The sequence below is a fragment of the Brachycentrus maculatus genome, unplaced genomic scaffold, assembly GCF_059751285.1.
Source record: "Brachycentrus maculatus isolate JH-2025_06_01 unplaced genomic scaffold, ASM5975128v1 h1tg000683l, whole genome shotgun sequence".
Classification (NCBI taxonomy): domain Eukaryota; kingdom Metazoa; phylum Arthropoda; class Insecta; order Trichoptera; family Brachycentridae; genus Brachycentrus; species Brachycentrus maculatus.
Genome location: NW_028281415.1, coordinates 1 through 24,410, shown reverse-complemented (window position 1 = coordinate 24,410; position 24,410 = coordinate 1). Strand labels below are relative to the sequence as shown.

General features: G+C 31.8%; 2 protein-coding genes across 8 annotated transcripts in view; both read left to right on the top strand.

The window, feature by feature from the left end:
- The window catches only part of LOC148300626 (cytochrome P450 9e2-like), a 229,083-nt gene extending 204,689 nt beyond the window's left edge, over nt 1–24,394 (top strand). The window contains exons 1-10 of one of the 5 annotated variants that reach the window (XM_088274488.1): nt 15,710–16,005; nt 16,977–17,140; nt 19,712–19,840; nt 20,569–20,774; nt 20,883–21,018; nt 21,604–21,699; nt 22,296–22,517; nt 23,428–23,528; nt 23,711–23,879; nt 24,210–24,394. In XM_088274488.1, coding sequence (XP_088130614.1) covers nt 15,785–16,005; nt 16,977–17,140; nt 19,712–19,840; nt 20,569–20,774; nt 20,883–21,018; nt 21,604–21,699; nt 22,296–22,517; nt 23,428–23,528; nt 23,711–23,879; nt 24,210–24,376 — 1,611 coding nt within the window. In that variant the 5' untranslated portion in view covers nt 15,710–15,784 and the 3' untranslated portion in view covers nt 24,377–24,394. Of the gene's footprint in view, nt 1–15,709; nt 16,006–16,976; nt 17,141–18,424; nt 18,608–18,906; nt 19,181–19,711; nt 19,841–20,568; nt 20,775–20,882; nt 21,019–21,603; nt 21,700–22,295; nt 22,518–23,427; nt 23,529–23,710; nt 23,880–24,209 lie in introns of those variants that run through there. The other 4 variants (XM_088274493.1, XM_088274494.1, XM_088274492.1 and 1 more) reach the window with 4 other exon arrangements.
- On the top strand, nt 49–10,803 carry LOC148300627 (sodium-independent sulfate anion transporter-like). 3 transcript variants are annotated; one of them, XM_088274504.1, is made up of 11 exons: nt 49–220; nt 642–823; nt 3,637–3,745; nt 4,833–5,034; nt 5,874–6,094; nt 6,583–6,763; nt 7,385–7,549; nt 8,359–8,520; nt 9,181–9,321; nt 9,409–9,554; nt 9,999–10,803. In XM_088274504.1, the coding sequence occupies exons 2-11, from the start codon at nt 672–674 to the stop codon at nt 10,359–10,361; spliced, it is 1,842 nt and encodes a 613-aa protein (XP_088130630.1). In that variant the 5' UTR covers nt 49–220; nt 642–671; the 3' UTR covers nt 10,362–10,803. The 3 variants fall into 3 exon arrangements, with proteins under 3 accessions (XP_088130630.1, XP_088130632.1, XP_088130631.1); XM_088274506.1 differs by lacking the exons at nt 49–220; nt 4,833–5,034 and having other exon boundaries at nt 673–823; nt 9,999–10,500; XM_088274505.1 differs by lacking the exons at nt 49–220; nt 642–823; nt 4,833–5,034 and having other exon boundaries at nt 3,496–3,745; nt 9,999–10,500.
- Nucleotides 24,395–24,410: the final 16 nt, after the last annotated feature.

The window sequence follows — 24,410 nt, the reverse complement described above, 5'->3', positions numbered from 1 at the left end:
TCTTTTTTCAAGCTTAGCAACACTGAAAATACTATCTATTTATTTATTGAATGCTGTCAGATAATCTGGCTGTCAATGTCAAATGTCAAACAAAATATACTTTATAACCTCTAAAACAAATTTATAGATAAAATATAATTATCAACTATGAATAATCTTACTTGATTAAAGATCTCTTTAGATTTATAATGTGAATATGTGAATATTATATAAGATATAAGTACGTAATGGTTTACATTTCACTTATTTTAATGATCAAATTAACTTTAATTATGGTAGATTTCTCATAAATATTTCCTAAATTTTAAAATTATGTAACCATCTGACACGTGCTTGGTGTGTTCTCATAATCTTTATTTGTCTTTTCTTTGCTCAAATTACTGGTGTAATTCATTATTATGCCTAAGCAAATGATACAAATACTAACCGACAAACACAGTTTATCTTTCTTTGTATGTAGGAGATTGGTGCGGTTACTGTGAAATTACTATAATTTTAACTGTAAGCTGGACTGGATTTGCTGGAAATCCATAAATATTCTGTCTTTTCTTTATATTTATTTAACAGGGGATGATACAAACGATGTAAATGTATTGTTTATTTAAATTGAAATTAATTGTAGCATTGTATTTTGTGCGTAGGCATCTTATAGTTACTTACACCGTGGTGTAATGAACACACCCGTGGATCTATCAACTAATCCTCCCAAGACTTGTAGTGAAATTGTGAAATCCATAATACCATGGGCTAGGCTTAAATTTGAAAAAAGTTTCACTAAGAAGAATTTGTTCAAACGACTTCCCATACTGACATGGCTTCCCAAGTAAGTATTGAAATATTTGATTTGATAATTTTATTAAAATGAGAAATATATTTCAGGACCTGTGACGGAGCTGTGTAGACAGACGCTTAGCTGTGATACTGGTGTCGTGGGTTCTGTTAATGCTAAAGATTTATTTTTAATTGGTCTGGATGTTTGTGATTCATTCTTTATTTTAGAATGCCACAATGATACGACAGTTTTAAAAAAATCATAAGAAAATATATTCATTGAGGGAGTGTCCTACGGTTTAGCTGTTAAAGAGTCCTGTGGGACTCTTTTTAAGCCATGCAATTAACCACCCTACCTTCGGGTTATTTTCAGGCATTTTTTTTTTATAAACAAGCAAAAAAATCACAACATTTGTCATCACAAGATATTATCAGGTATGAAACCTGACAAAAATTTGTCAGTGTAGATATCTTTCTACAGATATCTTTTCTCGTGCGCATAGGTCATATGGGTTAGCGTGGAATGGTGAAGAAAAACCTCGCGTATCACGTACGTTCGTATGTGTAGGGTGGTTAAAAAAAAAACTTCACTTGACATACACTTTTATTGAATACATGTTTTTTAAACAATAATCAAGATTCTACCAATGTTTCTGTCTGTTTATTTATTCATTTTACAGTATCTACTCAATGAATTAGGGCCACGCAGAATTTCACGCAATTTCTCAATTCAAACAGGAATAACTCAGAGAAAACCTTGAATAAAACAAAATTGAATTTTATTTACACATGAAAACTTTATTACGCTTAAATTATGCATATATTTTCATATAAATATAGTTAGTATTTAGTATTTCCACCTTTGGCAGAAATAACTGCCTCAATTCTTTTTGGCATACTTAAAATGCACTGTTTTATCATGTTTTTTATTTCTTCGTCTTCTGACCAAATTTTTTGAATATTTTTTTTTAGATAGTCTACTGTCGGATTTGGAAATGAGTATACCTTATTTTTAACATGCTCCATACGTTTTCTATAGGATTAAGGTCCGGAGAATTTCCAGGCCAGGGGAGCAAGGGCAGATTTTTGTTAGACAAAATTTTTATTATTGATTTAGCCCGGTGGCAAGGTGCCCCATCCTGCATGAAGGTGTATGGACCTTCTGTTGGGTCGAGTGTATGGTAGAAGGGCAATAAAATTCGTTCGAGGACCTGCTTATAGGAATTTCGGTTCATTGTTCCTTCCACGAAAAACAACGGCCCAGGTAAATTGTTAATAATACATGACCATATCATTGTTGCAGGGGGGTGTTTGATAACTTTTACCACACAGGCCTCATTGTAACGTTCCATTGGTGTTCTCCTGACGAATCGACGGCTCTCTGTCGCGGCTTCTAACTGGCACTCATCACTAAAGATGACCTGAAAAATAATGAAAATTTAAGTTTAATTCAAATATATAAGTTTATTTACTAAAATGATATGTTGAAAATTCAATTTAAATAAATACCTTTTTCCAATCATCTACCGAGTAATTTCGATGTAGCCTGGCCCATTTTAATCGATCCGCTTTCATTCATGGTGTCAATTTTGGTACTTTTACAGGGCGCCTGCATTTTAGATTTACTTCGTAAAGACGTCGCCTCAGTGTTGATACCGATATATTTATACCCTCTTCTTCCAATTTTATTTTTAATGTTTTTGCTGATGCACTACGGTTTTCTAAGGCACTTTGAACGATTTTTCGATCAGTCCTCGGTGTTGTTTTTCTAATCCTACGACAGTTCTTTCGCCGATTGCTGGTGGCGGGTGACTGATTTTTTATTGATTTTGAAATTCGGTCCACTGTTTGACGAGAAACGTTTTCTTTTTTTGAAATTTCTCTATTAGATAGTATTCCTAATTTCAGTATCACTATAACACTAGACTTTTTTTCCTCAGAAATGTCTTTACTTTTTCCCATTTTGTCCTTTTCAAAAAAAACACTTGTGTTTACAAAAAAAAATTATACTTTATGAACTAAAATTAAAAATTAAGTTTTTTTCACAAGACACGATAACTATATAACCTCTCTGAACAAAACAACAACCAGAACTCAAGAAACTTCACTAATAAATGAGATAGGACTATTTTTTGAACTTTCAACTATCTGTCTACCTGTGCTAATTAGGGACCTTTCTCAGAAAAAGGGTTTGAAATTTTGTAAAGGCTTAAATAATCCAGGTATATTTAACATATTATTGAAGGTAATATACATGATATTAGATATCAATAGAAAACTTAAAGTATTTATGTAAAATAAATATAATAATCCAAAAGATTTCAGAGTATTCAAAAAAATAATGGGTGGCCCTAATTCATTGAGTAGATACTGTATCAAAAAATTAACAAAAATATTGTATCACAATACAAGCCATAACTTGGTTGATTTATTGTTTTGTTTTATTTGAGTTGTGAGTTAAAATTCAATTCACAAGTAAGCTTTACGATTCAGGTTCTTTATCTTTCATTCAACATCACTCCTATCTGGATCCCAGCCAGATGGCTGGGACCAGTTAGGAGTGATGTTGGATGGAAGATAAAGACAAACAGGCGATTTCTTATTTCAGAACATTTCTTTAAAAAGTCTTTCTTCCCCATCCTGACTTCCAGGTAATTTTTTTAGACACTTTTTTAGCCAGTCTGTACAGTAAGGATGTGTCAGGTTGGATGATAATGACGCTAATATAATGTTTCAGACTGCATTGCAGCACTTGAATCCATGGACTTCACAAATATTTTTCTATGTGATAGATAATTATTTATTACTATTAGCCTTAAATGCAAAAAATAATGCAATGTGTATAACATGTTAAATATGTTTCAGATACTCTTCCGAAAATGCTTTAGGGGACTTTATTGCGGGGATTACAGTTGGACTAACTGTCATTCCCCAATCTTTAGCCTATGCAAATATAGTAGGATTACCGCCAGAAGTAAGTTTTTAAAATTGTAAAACACAATTTTTCATTTATTAAATTGTTTATCAATTGACTCGGTGGTCACTTTGTGTTCTTATTTATCCATTTTTAACATTTAATCTTACTTGGTAAATACCACAATTTTTAAAAATCTATCCTCATTATCCATGTTCTCATTAATAAATAATCAAATAACTTCTACCTTTTCTTCATCATTTAACGTCCCAAGGAGACAATTCTAAAATTTAGACTTAGATTCACATGTGGTGTTTGAAAATGGTGTGAATTGCATCGAATTATAGTGTCACAATAGATATTAAGTAATAATGATATTTACCAAGTTTAATTACAAATATTGAATTGTAAACTTAGTACAATTTTTTAATTGAATGATAAATCATAATTTCTAACAATTTGAGTGTGTCCAAATACTTGTTCACAAATCTGGAATTTTTTTCATTTTATTTTTTGACATCTCATCAAAGATGAAGAAAAATATGGAATATACCAGCCTGTGACGGTCGTCAGCCCCGTAAATGCCCAGACTTGCATATTCTTCATCTTTGATGAGATGTAAAAAAATAATATAAATCATTATATAATAAAAGTTTAAATTTATAAAATCAATATTGAAATCATAACCTTATTTATTTATTTTTATTTTCCCTTGCAAGGGCATTATCAATCTGTGTTAAAAAAATAAAAACAAATGGACATATTTAAGTATCAATTCTTAGAACGAATAAAGCTGGATTCTGTTATAACGTAGTGAGTTAATTTTTCTAAGAAAACATATGCTCGTACTCAATATTCTCGTACGCTACAAAGTAAAAAGGTTATTATAATCATGGTTAATGGCTCTTTGTCAACATTTCTATGAGACTTTCTAAATTTACTGACAATACATATTTTGAAAATAAAGTTATACATGAAGGTTTTCCACTAAATTATATCATTTTTATGCCATATCTATTCTACTAGATATTTTGCTGTCCGTGGGTTTGATAGTCTTTATTACATATTATTAACATTTAAAATATTAAAATCTCTAAATCCATTTTTGGATTGTCAGTTTTGAACACAAACTCTTGTTTGATTTCAGTATGGACTATACGGGTCCTTTCTTGGAGCTTTTATTTACATCTTGTTAGGAAGCTGTAAGGAGGTTGCTATTGGTCCTGCTGCAATCACTTCCCTGATGACATACCAGACTGTAGCCAATAAAGGCTTTGGAGTTGAGCATGCTATACTTTTAACCTTCCTAGTTGGGATTATTGAACTTTTGATAGGATTATTTGGACTTGGTAAGCAATTTAATGATTGAATTCAATAATTTTGAAGCTCCTATAAATGTACTTTTCTCTTCTTCTCCGTCTTATTCCTCGTTACTGAGGATTGTGACCTTCAGTTATCCCTTGACTGCGCTGCGTGTAGCGCTCCAACCACCGAGGTGCCTGCTGCTGCCTTAATTTTATTGGTCCACCGTGTGGGGGATCTTTCTATCCCTCTCTTCCCCTCCAGGCTACCAATCACAATCAGTCGTTCCAGGCTATCCTCGTTGCCACGCGCAACGTATCCAAAGAACCTGAGAACATTTCAACGTGCTTGCCACGATACAAGAGATTTTCAGTTTTGTGTGTGTGTGTGTGTGTGTGTGTGTTTGTATATACATATATATATATATATATATATATATATATATATATATATCTGCACCCCGATGGTGCATAGGGCACTGTAACATATAAGCGCAATGTTATCTTGATCGTTAACACATGAAGGAAAGGTGATCAGCCCTCCGCTTCAGGTACCAGTCCAGGGTAATGTTGAATAAATATTACAGTGTAAAAATCACTCATATAATATTTTACTTTATTCTTTATTTATATAAATAATAATAATATTTTTTATTTCACTCATATATTTATTTTATCCCCCTTCGGAATCGAACCCGGGACCTCCAGAACGGTAGCCGAGCGTGCTGACCATTACACTACGGAGGCGGAGAAGAACGTGTTCTTTTGTTTGAAAAATTATTTTTAACTGCGTCAATTTTTTAGCATTAAAAAATATTTAGCATCAGGAAAGGATTTTCTAGATAAGTGATAATATAAGATAATAACAAACTGTTTTTCCATTTCAGGATTCATGATTGACTTTATTTCTGGTCCAGTGTCATCGGGTTTTACTTCTGCTGTAGCGCTTGTAATCTTAACATCACAAGTTAAGGACATCCTGGCTATACCGGTTAAAGGAACAACATTCCTTCAGCAGTGGATCTCCATTTTTACGGAAATACGTTCTACCAAATTATGGGATGCTGTTCTGGGACTCTCCTGCATCTTTGTTGTTTTACTTATAAGGGTAATAGTTAAAGATATAATAATTCAAACACAAAATGTAGTTTTTCTTTATTTGCCCAGAAAGAGCACATCTAGATAAATTGGATTTTAAAAAAAAGAACATAGATATGATAACTGATCATTTTACAAATGTGTATCTATCTTGCGACTAAAATATACAAGTATAATTATTTTCTAGTCTTAACTCATTTTTGTGGTTTTTTATTTTCATTTTCGTAGTCAATGTATTTTTTATTATTATTTCAATATAAATAAAATTTGAGACCTCACAAAATATTAAGAAAGATTTTTTTTAGCTATACTTTATTCTACTTAAACTCCTCCAAAATGTGCCTTTTCCATAAATTTATAAATTTTGTATAAGGACATCTCATTGGCTGAGAATTTAAAAACTTGTTCAGCAACAAAAGTCAATGTTTTAAACTTTTATTCTTTTAATTTTACTTCCAACGACAATATATGTAACTAATGATTAAAATTTTATTTAAGTCTCTCGGAATGATCAAGATAGGTCCTGAAGAAGATAATGACAAATCGAAAATTCACAAAGTGATTAATAAGATTCTCTGGGGTATTGGAGCTTTGAGAAACACTCTCATCATTGTCATCTGCGGCATCATCGGGTATATGTTAACTTCAGTTGATAGTGAACCTCCCATCAAACTCATAGGTAACAAAAAATACCATAATAATGGTAAAAATAAAATTAACTTAGAAGTTCAGAATCGATTTATCGAGTTTTACCAAGATGTTTTAAGGTGGAGACTGACCGGAGCATTTCATCGTAACATAACCTCGTAACATCGCTCGCGGCGAGCATCACCGAGCATCCAAAACTATAGATGGAGCACTCGGCTCGCTGTACTGACTGCCTGAATGCTCCCATCGTAACGTGTTACGGTACGACGAAATGCTCCGGTCAGTCTCCACCTTTACGTTCTACACTGTTTTTTTTTAAATCATTTAGATTTCAATTGACTTTTATGAATTTTGGGGTCTGTTTAAATCTGATTTTTTTCTCATCTAAGTCTTTATCAGAACTCCAACGAGTAATAATAATTCTTCATTCCCTGAGTTTCATAGAAGGTTAAACATCTACTCTATGATCAAAAGGCAACTACCAGTTCCAAATGCCTACGACAAAGAAAGAAGCAAATACATTGATGCTACAAAAAGTTGTATAAAGATACAGGGAATGACCCTTTTTGCAATTTTGCATATCTTTTATGGATTAAAAATGTTTAACTTTTCTCATATGACACGAGTTTTAGACTTATGATGTGTTTTGTAGGTTTCGTTCCTCCGGGTTTCCCAGAAGTAAAACCACCTCCATTTAGCTACACAAAAGGCAATATAACTCATAACTTCCTGGATATGTGCTCTGATCTCGGCTCTGGGTTGATAATTGTCCCGCTAATTGGTCTTCTGGAAAATATTGCCATATGCAAAGCTTTTGGTAAGTCTAATATTTTACCATACGAAAAATTGAAATGAGTGCTGCTCCATGCGCAGATATTTTTTCAATGTTGTCGGCGAAAGTGCCAATTAGTTAATTAGTATCTTAAATAGTGTCATAAACGTATTCCGATCTAAGTGGCGTCGGTCTAGTTAACTGTCTGGTTGGATTTTATTGCTTTGGGTCGAAAAAAAAATTATAAACGATCAAACGAACTTTAACCGCCCTACACATACGAACGTAAGTGATACACGCAGTTTTTCTTCACCATTCTGCGCTAACCCATATGACCTACGAGAAAAGATATCTGTTCCAAAAATATTTAATGCGTACCGGATACACTGAACAATTTTTGTCATGTTTCATACTTGACAATATTTAGTGACAACAAACGTTGTGATTTTTTTTGCTTGTTTATAAAAAATATGCCTGAAAATAATCTAAAGGTAGGGTGGGTAAAGAAATTTTGCTAAATGACAGCGAATGTTTCCTCGTTATGTCCTTGGATATTTTGGTTATTTTGATCACGGAAATAGCGATATCTTGATATCGCTATTTCCGTGATCAAAATAACCGAGTTTGACTGTATGTATTAATTTTTTTTAATGGTAAGTATGGTATGGACCTAAGAACAAATGGATATAGCAACCAGTATTTGAAAAAAAATATTCCAATCATTATCTTAAGTCAACTTTTTTTTTTTAAACCCGTTTAGCGCGCTTTTTATAAATCCATATTGAAATTTGCGATTTACTCTTTTAGTTATTTTGGTAACATCAAACAAATATTTTTTTCTTATATTGTTCTAGCAAATGGCAAGACAATAGATGCCACTCAGGAGTTGATAGCAATTGGTGTGAGTAACATCGGAAGTGCATTCGTCCAGGCGTATCCTTCAACTGGTTCTGTACCCCGATCAGCCGTTAATCATGCATCTGGTGTTCAGACCCCCTTTGGAGGACTATACACAGGTAAACAAGAGTATTTTCTCATTTGTTGTAGGTTACTGAACAATGATTGGGACTTATGTAGTAAAAAAAATTAAGTAAACTGTTTTTCAAAGTGGAGATCCTTTTTTCATAAAATTTTCAAAGACAATTAACAAAGTTTACCTTTCTCTACAAATATTACAAATATTACTATTTATTTAATCATCGACAATATGCCAAATTGTAATGTAATATATGCATATAAATAATTATAATATAATACATATAATTTTTTTTAAAATATGCTTTTACCATTGAGTAATTATATGATACTGGAAAAACGATCAAAAATCATTTATTTTTACTTTCATATTTCACATCTGTGTCACATCTTAATATAACATATCATTAGCTTTAACACAAACATTATTTTGATAATAGTGTGATCATCCATCGATCGATTGTTTTTCAATTTCTTACAAATACAAGATAAAAGAATTGATGCGATAGGAAAAATAGAAAATGACATCGGATAACATGAGAAGGTTACATTTGTAGAAAAATAATATTTTTTATTAAATTAAAAATGAATTGTCAAATATATTTTGGAACATCAATAGAGAGGCTAAAATCAGTTTCAAACAACATATGTACACTAGTTTGGAATTATAAGGTTTTGTAGTATTTTGTTTTGTTTCACAGGAATTTTGGTGATATTATCCCTGCTTTTCTTCACTCCGTACTTTGCCTACATTCCTAAAGCATCTTTGGCTGCAGTGATCATTGCGGCCGTTATTTTTATGGTTGAATTTCACGTCATCAAGCCCATGTGGAAAATTAACAGTAAGCGTTCTAAAGTTTAATTCATTTCATGCGATCTTTAAAGATTTTATATGTATTGTATATTTAAACATTGAACATTTTCCTCAGAAACTGATTTGATTCCTGCGACTGGAACTTTCATCTTTTGTCTGGTCTTTCCCTTGGAAATTGGAATTCTGCTTGGCGTTGGTCTTAACTTAATATTTATTCTTTACTATGCGGCTCGACCCAAGATAACTGTTGAATCTCAAATTGTAAGTTTTTTATTTTATTATTTTTCTGTAGAAACATTTACAACAGTAATAGAAACGAGTATATCTATAAGCAGAAACAGCTGAAGCTAATGTATTATCCAAAAAACATATAATTTCTTTTTTATATGCCTATGCTCTATTTTACACTAAATATATAAATATTTAAAGTTTGCTTTAGAGAATACATTAATAAATGTAATTGGAAAATGAAGACCATGGCATGGATTACTTATGATAGCTAACACTTTAACTTCGTAGTGTATATAACTTTATCTTTGCTTCTATCTGGTAAAAATAAAATACATATTCATTTAATTTTAACTGAGAGATGACTTGTTTCAGAATACCAAAGTCTTTAGAAATAAAAGTCTCACTACATAGTTAACTCACTAAAATTTTAGCAGCAAATTACCGAGTATAACCATATACGTTTGTAAATTTTAGAGTGCAGGAGGAGGAAATTATCTCATGGTCACCCCTGACCGTTGCCTGATCTTCCCATCTGTGAACTACGTTCGTCGTGTCATCATCAAACAGTCGGTGCTGAAAAACTTACCTGTCGTGCTAGACTGCACGTACATCTACGGAGCCGATTACACGGCTGCCAAAGCTATCCAATCTCTCGCCGAAGATTTCAAAGCCCGCGGGCAGTTGCTCTTCTTCTTCAATGTCAGACCGAGCGTCTGCGAGATATTCCAAGGACTCAGTCCCGCTGAATTGATCATATTTTACAATATGGAGGATGTTGACGATCTGCTTAAGAACGAAAGTTTATTTTACGAACCTAAGGAAATTTCTTTACTTTGATTATTCTTAATTTAACTTTGGATTTTTCAATGTACTTTTTTATGTACTTACGCTATGCTGATGATATATTATTAAAAAATATTACCGTTACATAGACCTGTGAGGTACTTAACATTCAATTTTAAGTATAGAAAGCGATTCCTTTATCAAACATGTTGAACTGCAAAAAACTTAAAACTTGTAAAAATGATTCACCATTAAATGGTCCTGTAAATATTTTAAAAGTTTTATCGGTTTAACTTAATACCATACAAAAAGAGAGATTAGGTAGATCCTCACCCACTGTGTCCTACCTTCATCCATTTAAAATCATCATTTTCTCTAGTAAATTATCAAATTATCATCGCTCAGGACCCCATGTACTTAAAAACCAAAGCAGGTGCATTCTTTCAAAATGGCTATTCATTTTGCTTATTGAAATGTCCAAAATAAAAAATAAAAATCAACAATACAATCTACCTACCTCAAATATTCCATACCCATGGTCAGAATGTTTATATGAATGTCAAAAAGTCAAGTTAAAAACATATATATTATAAAGAATATGTTTTAACACTTATAGTTGGGATAATTACATTATTATGAAATATTTATTCTTGTTTATTCACTTGTTTTGTTTGTTGATAATATAGTAAAATTACAAATAGCAATGGTTAACTTTTCTTAGATATGTTTGTTAAGTTGCTAAGTTGGTAGTTTTTGAAAGGAAATAAAACAAAGACATTTAAATCAACCTACAAGCACAGTTCAAAAACTTAAACCCAAAAACCAAAATGATCATCCTTCGATTAACTTTTATCAGATCTTTATTAGAATTTTTATCATATGTTTATTAGAATGTTATTAGTTTTTATTAGAATTTTATTCGATTAACCGAATTTGCTACATCTTGTTTTTCAGGTGTACATATTTACTTTGTTATTCCTGAGTGTAAAAAAAAATTTAGGTACTTAAAATAATTTCTAGCAAATGGTAATTTACTGCATAAGTTAGATATGTGACTTTATTTTATGGATCTGAATGGAAGAAAAATAAATTAATAGAAATATTTTTATACAAATTTACACCATATATTTTAAGATAAGAGATATTATTTCAACCTTAGTATTTTTACTTTTTTTACTAAATGTTAGTATGTAACTATTCACTGAGATTTTACTGGTATCGAGACGTATCCGTCTCTTCGTCAGGGAAATCACTACACTAGGATTCAAACAATACTAAATGTCACTACCATAGAACTACTCACAACTACATAAATATTAATCACATTCGTTTTTAGTCGACATTTATAAACATACTAATTAATTTTCCTTATAGTCTACTATTTGATTACACAATATTGGTTAAGCAAGATTTTTCACCACCCGTTTTAGTTCCCGCCCACTCCTTGTAACCTATATAATAGGTATTTTGACAAACATCCTTAGTGCATATTGGTCCTCAGGTCGACAAAAAACGCATGTTATTAATATTTTCTGCAGTTTTAAGTGTGCGAATAGTGCTATTGTAGTGACATGTAATATTAAACAGTTTCTAAAAAAAGTAAAAGTGACTAAACACGGAGTAAATGCTAAAAATATTGAAAATATTAATATGTAGTATTAAAATTGTTATTTAAAAAAAAATAACTAGAAAATTACTTGCTGACTAACTTTTCCTGTTACTTAATTAATGTAATCACATTATTTTTACATAAAAATAATTAAATGTTTTGTTAATTTTTTAAGAGCTTTTATAAAGAAAAAAAATAGTAAATTTTTACACAAAAGCTATTTTAATAATATTACGATCATCATACTGAAAAATGGTGTAGTTACTTAATTTTGGCATTAAATCATGAGATTATATTTTATTTATTTTTGTTTTAGAGCTCTTGCTCTTCCTTATCTCAAAGACTACAAATATTTTTACTTATTATTAACGGTTTGGATTGATTATATTTTATGTTGAATATGTATTTAAAATGTATGCCAAATTTCTGTATTATGTTCTCGCGAATAAGATGTTTGAATACATTATAAATGTGAGATTAATTTGAATATTTTTTTGATTTCTTTAACAACATGTGGGCATTCAATTATAATTTCTGTTATTTTGTGCAATAATAAATTGAGAAATTTGAGTTTTGTTTTTATTACTATCCCTTCTGTGAAGAGAAAACACAATAATTTTTACCTTGAAAACTGATTACTTCGTACCATAAACACGACAAACAATTGTCATGCGTCTCATGTGAACGCCTTTACAAATGGCTCTTGCAGTTATAAATGCACAACGGTCCCTCGTCACATATACAGTCCTTTATTATACTAATACTTGTGCATTTTGTAAGTATAAAGAATTCGTCACAAATCTGCACTTTCCTGTTTTTATCTATACGGTGAAAAAAACTTTTTTTGTTTTAAATTCTGAACTTCAAACCTTGAATAACAAAAGTAGGACGATGATTTTTTATTGTGAATAATTTATATTTCCATTTTTTAGATAGCACTTATGTTTATAGGGCAAAAAGGTGGTTGCTAAGCGTATTGTTTCAGTTTGTGTTAATTTACAACCAAACCATTCCTCATATCAATGAAATTTTATTTTTGTTGTATGAATGAATGCTCAGTTTGTTTTATTTAACTTTAAGTGTCGGGTTGTGGTCCCGTGGTTAGTGTCTCGGACTCTTGAGTCAGATTTTTTGAGTTCGAATAAAAAGACGCTTAGCCTCACAGAAATAGTATGAAATTGAAGTATTTTTGTGAATAATAAAAATAAAAATATTTTTAAATTTTTGAAATTTCAAAAATCAATTAATGAAAATAAATTAAAAAGTCTACTGAGAAGGGAAAATAAATATAAGTGATTTTACACTCCAATAACCTGGACTGATCCTTGAAGCGCAAGAGTGATCACCTTGCCTTCGTGGAAGTAATGATCACTCCGTTAGTACGATGCAGTGCCCAATGCGCCATTGGGTATGGAGAAGAAGAAAATTCAGAATTTGTTTTCATTATTGTATTACCATCACCTATGGAATGAAAAAAATGTTTATATTCTCTTCTCCTGACCCTTATCTGCACGCGAATGTATATACCGCACTGCATTATTTAGAAGTAGTGTTGACTTGATCGTTAAATACATGAAGAAAAGGTGATTAGTCCTGCTCTTCAGATACAAGTGCAAGGTAATATTAAATAAATATTGGAGTGGATAATCAATTCAATTTATTTTGACCCCCCCCCCCCTGGAAGTCATACCTGCGATCTCTAGTGTGGTAATCAAACATGGTAATTACTACGCTATGGAGGCAGACAAAATATATACAGAGGTAAAAACAGAATAGTTAATAACCAACAGGAAAATTGCTGTAAAAATTACGTATCAATTGATACTAAGAAGCATATAATGTAAAACATAAAACACACATGTAAATTATTAACACGTAAACTACCAAAAGCCGACTAGTTGGCTTTTCGCTGCCAACCGTAAACGACCAAACACCGATTAATTGGTTTTTCTACCCTACGTTGAAAATAATTCTCACAATTATGTACATCGTTTTATCGATTTCAAATTCAAGCTATTCATTTAAAAAGGATATTAAAAGGATAAATTTACACATTGAAGATAATATTTTTGCACTTTAAATTACAAGCAAAACATCTCATATTCATTCATTCATTCCAGATACGTTTTGTATTTATTGAAAATATTGTCTTCGACATGTGAAATTTTAACAAATAATAGAGCATATTTATTTTTTTAATTATTAGTTCCTTGTAATATATCTTTTTTTAGTTAACAGTTCAAATTTGAAATCGATACAGTGATAAACAGAATTTTTTTCAGTACGTAGGGTAGAAAAACCGACTAATCCGTATTTGGTCGTTTATGGTTGGCAGTGAAAACCCAAGTAGTCGACTTTTGGTAGTTAATATAATAAAAATCATAATAACCAAATGATAAGTACAAAAATTATGAATGTATTTGTTAATTACTTGTACTTTTTGCTATTAGTACAAATTTGCATAGTTTTTAAGGTCTTTCAAAAATTAGTTGGTAAATAAAGTGTTAACTAAGCGATTATAATGAATAGTTTTACTAAAATAAATCATTTAAATATTTTAACAAAATTATTCATTTTCATAAAATATGCCAAAAGTTTAATCAATAAATTACTGAAATGAAATTTTTTAGTGAAATAATTAATTGAATATTTAACAAAATTATTCATTTAGATTCCAATTAAATTTCAATTAAATTATTCATTTTAATAAAAGGTGCAAAGAGTTAAGTCAATAATTTATTAAAATGAATAAAAAAAATGTCAATACACCTGAAATGTTATTGATAATAAAAACGAGGAAAGAGGAATAAAAAATCAATTAGTTAATACACCTAAAATACCAGTTTTAAGTTATCGAAATTTCGCCACGGCATAAAATAACTTAACTAGTTAGTTAGTTAGTTAAGTTATTTTATGCCGTGGCGAAACTTCAATATACTTAAATTGGTGATTCAATGTATTGGTAATACTCAATATAACCTTGATAAAATATTTTTTATGGAAATATGACGACATCACAAAATGTTTTCAGAGGCATTTTTTTTAATAACACTATGATCATGTTAAACATATCAGGGTTTCTCAATATTTGTACCACTCTATTTTTCATATTTATTTCTGGTAGGCTTCTTTCTTTCTATAATTTATATTTGAAGCACTAACTTTGTGATTTTCCATTTTATAATTAAAATGTAACTTTGTTTTTAAAACACTATAAATATTTTATTATAACTTAATTATAATGTCTACTGGTTAGCTTTGAAATCGTTTATGGTGATTTTAGAACAAAGTTACATTTTAATTATATATGCTTTCTTTCTGTCCGCCTTTGTAGTGTAATGGTCAGCACGCTCGGCTACTGTATTGGAGGTCCCGGGCTCGATTCCCAGGGGGGGGGGTCAAATAAATATAAGTGATTTTTTCACTCCAATACTTATTTAATATTACCCTGGACTGGTGCCTGAAGCAGAGGGCTGATTACCTTTACTTCATGTGTTAACAATCAAGATAACATATAAGATGCAGTGCCCTATGCACCATCGGGTGCGGATGAGGGTTTGAATTGAATTGAATTGAACTATCTTTACTCGTTTTATTGGTATCTTTTATTTATTATTTATGAATAAAGCCCGTGCATGAAAGAAATAGGTAACAGTTATTTTTTTCAAATAAGAGTTTTGGCATCCACTCCCACATTGGGAAACACTATTTTAAGCATTTGATTTGAATATTTTTTAATAAATTGATGTCAACATATTCAAAGTCTTAAAATGCCAGATACATTTTGATTTATATCATTTATCCTTTCGACATTAAATAACTAGACGGGACAGTATTATTTTGCTGTTTGGATATAATTTAATGAAAAATGTTTGACTTTACATGGAGTGCAATATTCTTAAATTTGTTTATAGGATTGTTAGTGATTCTAGTATTTTTATCTAAATTCAATGAATATGTGTTTCGCAAAACCAATATCAAGTATATAAAACCAACGCCAATTTTTGGAAATTTATTCTGGTCTATAACCGGACGTGAACATTTTTCTTCAGTTTTAAAAAAAATCTATGATTCATTCCCCAACGAGAGGTATATTATATTATTTAATAAATTCCTGTTATTTAATATGGGGTTATAATGTAAATTCTTTTCTTAATCCATTGTGTTATGATTACCCCTTTTAATTACTATGCAATAGTTCCTGGGGTTGATTCCCGCAGGGTTCAAAATATGTTTTCTTGTTATGTGTATTATTTTCCTTTCTTGAGGAAATATGAGATGTCTTTCTCAAACGCTTTTTAAAGTAATATGTATAGTTATTGAAATAATGGATAAGAGTAAATATTACTTGTATAAAACACACAAATTTGTATGCAGTGTATAAAATGATGATTTAAACCAGCTGATTATAGATTGTAAAATAAACCAGGTAAATGGAGAATTCCAAAATTACCTTTTTATATCTCTACTAAGATAATAAAATAAATTGATGTTTTAGAAAGAAACAAACTGTTGTGGTGGAAAAGAGTACAATCATGCTTCCAAATAATAATAATAATAAAACCCTTATCCGCACCCCAATGGTGCATAGGGCACTGCTTCATATGAACACAGTGTTATCTTGATCGTTTACACACGAAGGAAAGGTGATCAACCCTCCGCTTCAGGTACCAGTCCAGGGTAGTGTTGAATAAATATTACAGTGAAAAAATCACAAATATTTATTTGAACCCCCCTGGGAATCGAACCCGGGACCTCCAGAATGGTAGCCGAGCGTGCCGACCATTACACTACGGAGGCAGACAAAATAGTTTTATCAAAAATGTATAGCTCTATAATAGTTAATATCCTTGGACAGGAAAATTCATTAAAAAATCATAGTAAAATTCATTTTACAGGTACAATAAAATTTACAAGAAAAATTAATCTGGTTAGTGATCGTTTTTTCAGCGCGTACAAATACAGAATTTTTGTTTCATTCAAGCAAGTGATAATATTGGGATACTTTAATATCAGAGAGTGCCTGAGTCATTTTACTTATATAAACAATTTGGTTCTAGATACGTCGGTTTATTTGAATTTATGTATCCCGCAATACTATTGAAGGATCTAGAGCTTGTAAAAAAAGTTACAATAAAAGATTTTGACTATTTCAATGACATTCCATTGAAAATTGACGAACACGCCGATGCCATCTTTGGCAACACCCTCATGACACTAAAAGGCAAGTTTATGAATTTTATCAAAATACCAAATTTTTGTTACGTACTATACAAAATGCTGTAGTTTTTATATTATACTAGCTGTACCCGGCCACGCGTTGCTATGGCTTAATTTGGTAAAAAGAAAAAAAATTAAAACACACAATTGTTTCATGATTCATTTTATAATGCTTGTGAATCAATGAAAATAACCTATGAAACAACTATGCATTCCAAAACATAGAAAATGGTAAGCCTCAATATCTGTCAAGAAGCACGCTGTCGGCCATGAGTAACATATAGTATGAGTGTGTTGCTCTTATGTCCCACACATGATACTTTACCCGTGGCAGGATTTATAATTTTACCCGAACTTTTTTTAACATACATAGGTGCTGGCATGTTTTTATGTATATGTTGATACGTATGAAGAGATAAAGAGGCAAAGAATATTAGCAAAAACACAGTGGCGTTCTATTTTCTCTGCCTCTAAACCTGAGGTGAAACGGCGTGATGGTTTGTTAGTCAATATTTCTCTTTTTATTTTCAGATCCCTAAAATTATCTTTCTAGTGTCCTTAGTGTGATATATTATACAATTCATCGTTTCTTGGTACATCTTCTTCTTCTTCGTCTTATTCCTCATTACTGATCAAAACCAGTCATTCCAGGCTATCCTCATTGCCACGCACAACATGTCCAAAGAACTGAGGAATCCGTCGTGTACAGATATTGGCCAGAGTCAAGCCATCCAAATGTAGTTCATCATCATACATGGATGGAATCCATGTACTGTGAGGAATCCAATTCCAAAATCAAATTCAGTTTTAAAACAATGGACAGTTCTTTATTCAATATGAAATTTTAAACTCCCACATGTTTTTTTATGATTTAAATACTTTTCTTGTATTGTCATGTAACTGTTTTAATACAGTGACCTCCGCAAGGATGTAATGAAGATATTTTGTAAGTTTCAAACATTACCTATGCCTAATATAGCAATATATTAAGTACAAACAGACAAACACACAAACAAACAGAAAAAACCTTCCCAGATGCGCATCCAACATATTTACTAAATTTCATCATGATCGGATAAGCGGTAAAGGCATGCATAAGTAACCAACAAACAAACAAACATACATTCATTTTTATGTATATAGAAATAGACAAATAACAGAGCCTTGTAGAATACCAGACAATAGTGGAATAAAAGGAAAATTTTTAGCTAAAACTGATTGCTTTGGTTCGACTTTTGCCACCCATTCTTAGATTCCAAAAGTCTTATGTAGTCATTCCATTTGAAAGCTATATTCCATGGTGTCATATGCAGCGCTTAAATCTAATAATGAAAGCATCGTCTCCCAATTCATTTGCAAAGAGTTGTCCGAAAGAACCCATAGAATTCCTGTTTCCTTAGAATGACATTTTCTAAATGCGGATCGAAAGTAACATTTGAGATGACCAGGGATTTACTGCGCTATTTTCTAAGTATTTTATCTAATATCTTAGCATGTACGGTGTGCGAGTAAATTTTAGGCAGTATTATAATTAATTTGATCATCAGTTATCAATTGTTGATTTTGAGGATTGATATTACCAGTTAAATAAAATGAAGCAAGGATTTATTAAAAATATTCACTAATACTTGGGTATAATAATTGTGTACAACATTTCTTTAGGTATCATGTTGGTATTGGATCAAGATATCTTTGTTTAATGGACAAAGTGAGGATAGCTTTAGTGACTTCATTTCAATTGATTGAACTAACAATATTTATATTTTAAAGATTAAAATCAAACACTGATTTTTAGCTCTGCTAAATTGTATATTTAATGTTTTAAATTATATTTAACATAACTCTGAAACACTTTATAAAAAGTTGCACACTTCTCAAAACGACAACGAGAATTGTACAAAATTTTGATTCATGGTTCGATGAAGGTTGCCAAGCCGAATCCAACAGTGCATAGGGCACTGCATCGTAGTGACGCAGTGTTAATTTGATTGTTACTTACATGATGGCAAGGTGATCAGTCATGCGCCTCAGGAACCAGTCCAGGGTAATATTAAATAAATATTAATGTGTAAAATTAGCAATATTGATTTTCACCCCCCCTGGGAATCAAACCCGGAACCTGCAGCACGGTAGCTAAACACGCTATCCATAATACCACAGAGGCGGACAGTTGCCAAACAACAACAAAAATACATAAAACAAATGTTGGTGGTGTCAAAAGTCTACGTAATCGGAGGGCATGTATGACTAGATGTATGGATGTGAAGGAGGCAAGGAGTGTATGTCAGGACAGAAGAGTGTGGCGTTCCATCCTTTCTGCCTAACGGTGTGATGGTAGTAGTAGTAAATTGTCCTTGCAGGTAAAAAAGGGTCACCCCACCATAAAAATTTCCTAAGACCCTATCCACATCCAGATGGTGCTAAGTGTACCCCATTGAAAAAGTGATAATATATTTTTTTAATCATACTTCTTCATTGAACGTATTTTTTTTTATGGGAATTAAATTATTTTAACAATGAAACACTTTTGGCTGTCTAATCCACATTGAAATATTTACATGCAAATAAATTTTAGGAAAAAAATGGCGTCAAATGAGATCAGCTGTAAGTCCAGCATTCACCAGTTCTAAGATGAAATACATGTTTAATTTCATGTCAGCGTGTGCAATGAGGGGTGTTTCTTTCTACGAAGAAAAAGTAACAGGTATTCAATAATAATATGTGTGTGTGTGTGTGTGTGTAACATAATATATAGAAGCATAAAAAATTAGCCAACATTAGTGAACCATGTTGAGTAGGTACTCAACATGGTTCACTAATGTTGGCTTATGTCCAATTCCTATTTGTGGTCCTCAAGTTGCTTGTTGATACGGTTGAAGCTGTTACCAGCCTCTCCTGGAAGTCTATGTCCAATGTGCAATTTACGACAAAGTAAAAAATAAAGTGGATAATGTTATTTGAATTTTTTTGTGATACTTTATGACACAGTTTTAATAAAATGTAACAGTGGTATTTGATAAACAAAGAATTAATGAATTTTCAATTATGAGAAATTTCGTCTTCTTGGTGTAGGCCTGTTTTTAAGAGGGACTGGCCTCCTGCGATGTCGATTCCCAGCTGTCGTCATCTCGTTGGTGGTCTGCCCGGAGTTGTCTACCTTGGAGTTGGCCATATAGTGCGATGTGGGGGGGAGTCTGGATGGTTCCATTCTCCTCACATGCGCATACCATTGTCTCCTTTGTTGCCTTCCCCACCTAACGACATCTTCGATCTCGGATATTTCCCTGATCCTGGCAATTCTTATTCTCGAAGACTCTTGCCTGATATGCTTCTTAGAGTCTTCATTTCTGACACTCTAAGCGCGTTTTTTGTGCCAACGGTGTCCGAAGTTTCATAAATTAATATAACTTGACACATGAATTAATATTTTAGAAAACCCCAATTATGAGGTGGATATAAAGTATGTTGCAAGCCGTTTTACGGCTGATGTTTTGGCAGCAACGTCATTTGGATTTGATATAGACTCTCTCAAGTACCCCAATAATCGATTCTTTGAGGAATCCATCAACCTGACATCTACAACAATCTCGTTTGTATTGAAAATGACAGGATATAGAGTATTCCCAAAGATTATGAAGGTATTTCCGAAGTTTTGTTTTATTAATCATTATATTGTAATAAATAAAAAAAGTTTGACACGTAATACAAAAGTGCATATTGAAATAAAAGATGTTTTATGTATTTAGGCTTTAGGAATAAAACTGATGCCGGAAAAATCTATTGCTTTCTTCAAACACTTGATAACGGATTCAATAAAACAAAGACAAGAAGGTGGTATTCATAGACCTGATGTCTTGCATTTTCTAATCAAAGCAAAAGAAGGTAATTTATACTCAGGTTTGGGACAAAATATTTTGACGCAAGACGGAACGGGAAAGGGTTTTTGTTTTTGTAGAAAAGAAAAGCACATATTTTAGAAATTTCTTTTTCAAATTCCGATCATTGATAAGCGTCTCAGACGTTTGGATTTTTTTCTTTTTCTTTTCTAAAGAAAAATACGTATGAAGTTTTCGAATTATGCTGCTTTTTCAATTTTTGCTTATTTTCCCCTTAAAACTTATAAAATCAGGAGCCAGTTGCCTTTGAGTGAAATGAGATTCTTTAAAAATTGCGATGCTCAACAATAGTTTTTTTTTTTTTTAATTTTTCCTCTTTGCAATTTGTGCATGAATTTTTTGCATCAAGTTGTCATTATACTTGTTACTTTAGTTACTTACTATAAGTGTTTACTTTATTAAAATTTTGCAAATAAAAGAAAGAAAAGAAAACCAGAAAATTGCTCCAGAGCAAACATTAAAGTCTACTTTGACAGCTAAGAACAAACTTGTAATGCATTTTTCATCACATTCACATTTTGAAACTTATACAAGATAAATTTATACTAAAATAATTTGATTTATTTAAAAGGAAGTCTCAAACAATCCGATGAAGTCGAAGAAGAAACTGTATCAGGAATTTCTGCATCACAAGAATTGGATTCAAAAATAAAAATACCAAAATTAGGTAAGTCTTATTTCAGTATAAAAATACCTATATATATATATATAAAACAATCTCTTTTTCATTCATTGTTCACTTTGTGTAATACCACTTAGAAACTTTATGACTACCAGTTTCGGAATAACCATTCCATCATCAGGTCAAATGTAGACTAAAGTGAAATTGCTAGGGTCTCCTATTTATATGAAACCAAAATTATTATTATTATCACTTCTCTTTGAAAGAAATACTTTTAGAGGCTTTCTGCAGGTAGAATTTTACTAAAAAGGAATAACCTACAAAGCATACATTTTTTAGAGGCTTGTCTGCAGGTAGGATAGGGAAGATAAATGCTAAAAATGCATCACAAACACCCAGACCAATTGAAAATAAATCTTTCTTGAATTTATTTTGCTATTGGCGGGAATCGAACCTGCGACGCCAATTTCACACTTGAACACGTACCCAACTACGGCATGCCGCCTGCCGTGGCATAGTAATTTAAAATGGTTAACTACGGGTATAATTGAGTTGACAATTAAGTTGGGATGGGAAATTTTTCTTTGGGTTGAGATGAAATAGAGCTTTCAGTGATCTAAAGACAGTGATTTTCTTTCCAGAATGGACCGATAATGACTTAATGGCTCAAGTGATAAGTTTTCTACTAGCCGGTCAGCAGTCCACATCAACAGCATTCAGTTTCTTGATATACGAGTTGGCTGTGAACCCAGATATTCAAGAGAGACTGTTTGAGGAGGTTGCGAGTGTCGTGACAGAACTAGATGGGAAATTGACCTACAGCGCCTTGATTCAAATGGAATACATTGATATGGTTGTATCTGGTGAGTACTAGATGGAAATGGAAAATGTGTGATGTCATTCTTGTACAAAGATATAAAAATATATAAGAGATACTTAGACCATTGTAAAAGGGTACCTCTCATAGACATTAACACATTTCGGACGGGTGTTTTTTATTCCTGCGAACGCTGGCGATGGGACTTGATAATTATGTACGTTTAGTTACATAAGAACATAACGAAGAGATTGGTACATAATATTCATATAAAAACATTAAATATGAAATTCCTTGTTTTCTGACTTCGAAATGAGGCTGGTGCAGGAGGTAAAAATACCCTTCCCGTCCTAAAGCATCAATCGATCAAACGGGTAGAAATACCTTTCCCGTCCAAAGTTTATAAAGGTCTTCCTTTACTAGGATCAGATTACCATGCATCGAATATCATCAGGATTTTTGTGAAGGACAATAGTCGTCGATAATAATCGTCAATTTCGACAATAGTTCGATATTGTTTAAAACTCTTTAGGTCATGTAAATTCAATATATAAATTCGATATTGTTGACAATTATGTCAAGACCTCAAAAGAATGTCTGAAAGATGGTTTTTAACCCCACTTCTTTTTCTAACCCTTATCTGCACCAAATAATGCATGGGGCACTGCATCATCTGCCACACGCAACATGTCCAAGAACTGGAGCATCCGTCGGGTACACGCATTGGCCAAAGCATCATATAAAAACAATGTTATCTTGATCATTTAATACATTAAGGAAAGTTCAGCCTAGCAGTTCAGGTCAAAGTATAGCCAAAACGCATAAACCACTAAACTACGGAGATGTACACACTTACCCCACTTTTTTATACAATATTAGAAATTCAAGTGACTTTGTTTGACATTTACCTAAACTTATTTCCAGGGTATATAAAATTTGTTTAATTTATTTTTTAGAAACAATGAGAAAATGGCCGGCAACACCATTTATCAATCGCCTGTGTGTTCGAGATTATGATTTGGGACCTGTTAGGGAAGGAAGTACGGATCATATAAAAGTAAGTTCAATTTGTAATTATAAGCTCCCAACAACAAAAGTTTTTTTGTGAGGTATGACTCTGATGCATATTTACTTACATATCTGTTAATTATTGTACAACAAATAAATTCTTAGTGAAATATATTTTCCTTCTCTATTGAAGTTTTTATATTCGAGATTTTTGTCCTTTAAATTTTTCAGGTAAAAAAAGGAGAAACAGTTTGGATTCCCGTTCACGCTATTCAAACTGATGCACGATATTGGAAAAACCCAGAAGTATTTAACCCAGAACGTTTTTCCAAAACTAATGCTCACAATAACAAACCTCTCAGCTTTCTGGCTTTTGGATCTGGACCTAGGAATTGCATTGGTCTGTAAAATGTTAACTGTAAAAATGAAAATTTAATAATTTTGATTTATTATTTATTGTATATTGCTGGTTCTCTTTTGCGGAGCTCCTGAAACTAAAATAATGTGTAAATCATCAGGATTTGTGGTATGATTTAATCATTTTGATACCATTTTAATATGAATGTCATTCTACCAACAATCCATAAGTTTATTTTACATCTTTCTTTATGGCATTTGAATCTCTTAAAGTCTGATCTTGAATAAGGTTTATTACTTGGTTTCACTTTTTCGTCTCCTAACTTGGTAATAATAATAACTTGGTTATAAATATGGTGTTTTCTTGTTCCAGGTTCCAGGTTTGGGTTGATAAACCTAAAGGTAATGTTGTTCTATTATGTGTATAAGTTCAGGTTTGAAATTTGTCCCAAGACAGTGGTTCCTGTAAGAATATCTACCAATACCATTTTCATAGAGTCCAAGGATAACTATTGGGTGGCTATGAAACTGAGAAATTAATAGCAGCACAATATTGGTTACGACCTTATTTTGT